The 4,249-nt window shown below is 36.2% G+C and overlaps 1 protein-coding gene across 1 annotated transcript; it reads right to left on the reverse strand.

Annotated features, from left to right (window-relative positions):
* Nucleotides 1-449: 449 nt before the first annotated feature.
* LOC114188017 (scarecrow-like protein 21) lies at nucleotides 450-3,684 on the reverse strand. The gene is made up of 2 exons (XM_028076494.1): nucleotides 3,465-3,684; nucleotides 450-2,470 (listed from the first exon to the last, which is right to left on the reverse strand). Exon 2 carries the CDS (start codon nucleotides 2,343-2,345, stop codon nucleotides 705-707), a length of 1,641 nt encoding a protein of 546 aa, XP_027932295.1. The 5' UTR covers nucleotides 2,346-2,470; nucleotides 3,465-3,684; the 3' UTR covers nucleotides 450-704.
* Between the last annotated feature and the right edge of the window lie 565 nt (nucleotides 3,685-4,249).

The following is a 4,249-nucleotide window of genomic DNA, read 5'->3' on the forward strand; positions in this document are numbered from 1 at the left end:
CATAATATATTTCAAACCACACGCGTTGCAATGTTTCCTAGGAAGCCAGAAACATGATAAAGCACAGAAATGATTAGAGACTATGAGTCAATGATCACTCTTGCTACGGTAGAGTTATTATTTCTAGGCCAAACAACACGGTTTCACGTGAGCTTTTTAGACTAATAAAGCTCTCCTTTACTAAAATAAGGCACTTCAGATTTTACATGCATTCACACAGCTTGGGAATCCTGTGTAGATCCGTGTAGTGGTTGTCAATGACAAATAATTCAATTCATATTCAACTTTGAATATGGCCATATTCAATTGGATTCAAAGAACTAGGAGTTTAGTGTACAAAATTACTACAAGAGTAAAGAATATAAGGATATGTGAGTGTTACTGGTGATTATGAAGGGTCAGAGCAAACCCAGTTTAAGAGAAATGCATTTAAGCATAGAAAGTGAAACTGTAGTAAGAAATACCAGATCCATACGTTGTTTTGCTATATATTTCAACTTACATGTTTTGCAGTTATAAAATACATCTCAGAAAACATAGAATATATTGATATTGCTTGTATTGCTGACAGATTAAGGATGCTCTCTTACAAAACAGTGATTTGACTATAAAGTGAGGAGAAATTGTTGAAAGAAGTTAAGGATGATACATAACCTAACTAGAAGCCTGGAGTAACAAAAAACGAACTCAGTGTTGTCAGATTTTCATCTCCAAGCACAAGAGGCAATTAGAGCTTGATTCTTCCAACCAAGAAAAAGTGCACCATCTTTCTCTTCTAGAGTGTAGTGACCATGGTAGCTCTGGAGAAGATCTTTGATTGAAGAATTAATAACGGAGTTCAGAGGGTAAGGTGAAAATCCAGCATCTGTGAAACGCATTCTCCACTTATTCAGAAGCTCATGACGTTCAACTCTTTCTTCTCCTTCACATGCTATTAAGTTGACAACTTCACGAGCCAAACAGTGCTGCTCCACATTAATCCTCTCTTTGTGCTCCCTTGGAAGAGCAGCATCAATTGAATCAAAAACAGCAAAGTAGTAGTTCATCGTCTCAACGAATCGCTGCAAGAACGGCGCATTGTTGGTGTTAAATTCTTGCTCCACAAGAGTCACCACCTTAGGAGACAAGTGCTTGGCTAATCTCAACAACCTATCACGATGATTGTGGCCGTTAACACTTGCATCAGGCACATGGTGCAACATAATGGCAAAGTTCACAGCCACAGCTTCATAAGGGCGAAGTTCAAGGTCTTTAAGTTGCACTTGAGAAGCAGGTACTCTCACAGCATTGAACTCAAAGGGTACATTGCATGACTCTGCAAGTGCTGATAACCTTTTCCCAACAATATCAAGTCCTCCTCCCCGGGCATAAGATGAAAAGGAGTCATCAACACCTGATATTCTGATCTTTGGTGGCCCTCCGGGGCGGCGTGCAAGAGCCTGAATCAGGCTCACCCATTGAGTTCCCTGAGAAATCTGAAAGTCTATTATATGAACTTCACTTTCCTCCTTCAGAGCTTCAGCAATTGCTCCATTTGCTGACATGTATCCAAACTTGAAATATGGACAAACTTCATAGAGTACATGCATGTATGAAAGTAGCTCATTACCAGTAGGCTCACTACATTTCAAGGATTTATAGATTGTGCTTCCTGAAGCAGCCATCCTTGCTACAAGAGACTCCACAATGTATGCTCCCAACCGCTGAATCGGATTGCCGGAAACCGAAACCATCTTACGCGACTCTGACATCATCCATTCAGTTGTCTCCATATCATTCACAGCCATTGCCTTAGCACAAGTATAAAGCATCTCTTTCAAATCCCCTCTAGATACCATCTCCATCATTTTCTTCCACTTCTCAGCCTCTAACAAAATTGAATCAGCTTCTCCTGGCATTAGAGCACCATAGATATCTAGCATTTCTGCATTAGGTCCCAGCATAGCAGTTTCCAATTCTCTTATCTTATGGGACAGGTCATCAAGGTCAAGAGTTGGGTAAGGATCATTCTCTAGTGGGCCACTGGCAATTTCAAGAGAATGCTGTGGCCTTAGCACATATGAATTTGACTCTAGCTTTGACAACGGACTATTGTTTGATGAGAAACTGAGAGCAGGTGGAGAATTTTGGCAAGGGAAACTGTTGCTTGTGGAAGCAGATTCAAGGGTGCAATATTGCTCTAAGGTTTGGACAGAAGGGTAGGTTGTTTGGCTGCTGTTATCAGAGGAAGAGTAATTGTCTATGTTCTCGCTTGATGGTAAGCAATATGACTCCAAATTTTGCACGGGCTCAACATAAAACCCACCAGGGCCATAAGAAATTTTATGATTCTGAGATGTTTGCATTGAGATCCAGGTATAGTCAAACTCCAAAAGATTTCGACACAAAATCAGCTGAATTCTGGACTCTATTCAAGCCTGTTTATCATTATCCACGTTTTAATTGCAGTGTAATGAATATCTGAACTAATCTGCAGAAGGTCAAGGAAGAAATTTAGACAAATATGATAACAAAGGTATCTGAAACTATAAAGAATCAATACTAAGACACAGTGTATTGATATTGATTGAAGAAGGTAATGTAGTTTTCCTAAATCTGTTATTCCTTGAGGTTGGGTGCAAAGGTGTATGTGATCTATTATTCACATAAAGGTCAGAAACTAGAAAGATTTGAGATGAAACTTTTATTAAAAGATTCAAAATCAGAAGAGTAAGCTTCTTGACATCAGAATCTATATTTCCCAGATTCGTAACAAGCTATTACATAAACAGAAAACCAAAAGAGACAGTGCATAAGTCTAGTTGAAAGCAATTTTATAAGTGTAATCGTTTGATCAGTGGTTTCAAATTTAAGCAATAAAAAAAGTAAAACAAGACACTTTTCTTTTTCTTCTTTGCTTATCTCAGTAGAAAAAGTAAAAAAGGTGATGTTATTGAGAAAAGGCTCTCACATGCTATACATCGGTTTCAATTAAAGGTAAACACAAAGGATAAGCTATTCTGTAAAACACCAAACAGGCAATTAGGAAAAATTTATTGGTATTCTGGATTGGACTCAACTATGGAAACTCAATTAACACAGAAGTTTTTTTATATCAAACAGTTTTAAACCTTCCCTTGGTCAGAAACTACCTGCAAAAAGTATGCATTCAAATCCATATTCAAACAAAGTAGAAAAACACAGATAAGAAGCTTTCCCTCAACAACTATTGAAACAAAGCCAAAAGGTAATTAGAAAAAAACATTCAAATATAGAACAGAAAGAGCTTCAACATGCCATGACTATCAATGAACTCCAACAACAACCCTTTGTCACAAACTCAATAAGAACAACCATTGAAGAAAAAACAAAAATAACACATTTTTCTCACCACCATAAACTTAGCAAGCAGAGACACTTCATGATATCAACCAATAACAGAAATCATGAAAAGGGAGCAGTTAAAAAATTTCAGAGACTCTCACCTCTGCAAAAAAACCTGATCTGAAAGAAGATTACTGAGAAGCAGTGATGCCCCAGTTGGATTTGAAGCTCAAAGTGACTGAGAAGACTCTATCATGCACATACACATATGTGTCATACAAAGAAAAATTGTTTGGAATTAGAGATTAAATCTTAGAACACATGGCAAGTCACAAAGGTTGTAGTTGGGTGGTGCTATGGTCCCTATGAACTCTGAATTGCAGTTTTGCCATTTTATATATGGACGCCAACATAGAAAGTCTCCTATACTGGCAAATTACTTTTTTGACTCTGACATTGCACTTCATTTACAAAGACTTTGATCACTTTGTTAACTTTTTCTTTCTTTTGTTTCTATTCACTTCATTATTCTCGAATATCTTTGGATTTCTATTACTATATTTATATCTATTAATATTTTAGTTTTAACATCAACATGTTCAAAGGTTTGCGACGAAGAGGGTGATCGTTACATTGACATTTTTTTTAAAGAAAGTTGTGATATTCTTTCTTTTAAGAAAAGAAACAGACATGATAATATTTTTTTGTGTGTTTAATTTCTGCATCATTGGAGTTATATTAATTCTTATTAAGTGTTTTAGTGTAAGTTTTGTTATATTCAAGAAAAACTTTAGAACCTTTATTTTAAGAAGGGACAAAAGCATTTCTCGTGAATCTTTTTCTTTTTTGTCAAAATATAATTATCCATGTAACACGTTAAATTATAATTATTTTGTATGTCACTAATGTAAAGTTATTTTTACATAAATTGCTTTTACGTAATAAA

This window comes from Vigna unguiculata, chromosome 6 (genome assembly GCF_004118075.2).
Source record: "Vigna unguiculata cultivar IT97K-499-35 chromosome 6, ASM411807v1, whole genome shotgun sequence".
Lineage (NCBI taxonomy): Eukaryota > Viridiplantae > Streptophyta > Magnoliopsida > Fabales > Fabaceae > Vigna > Vigna unguiculata.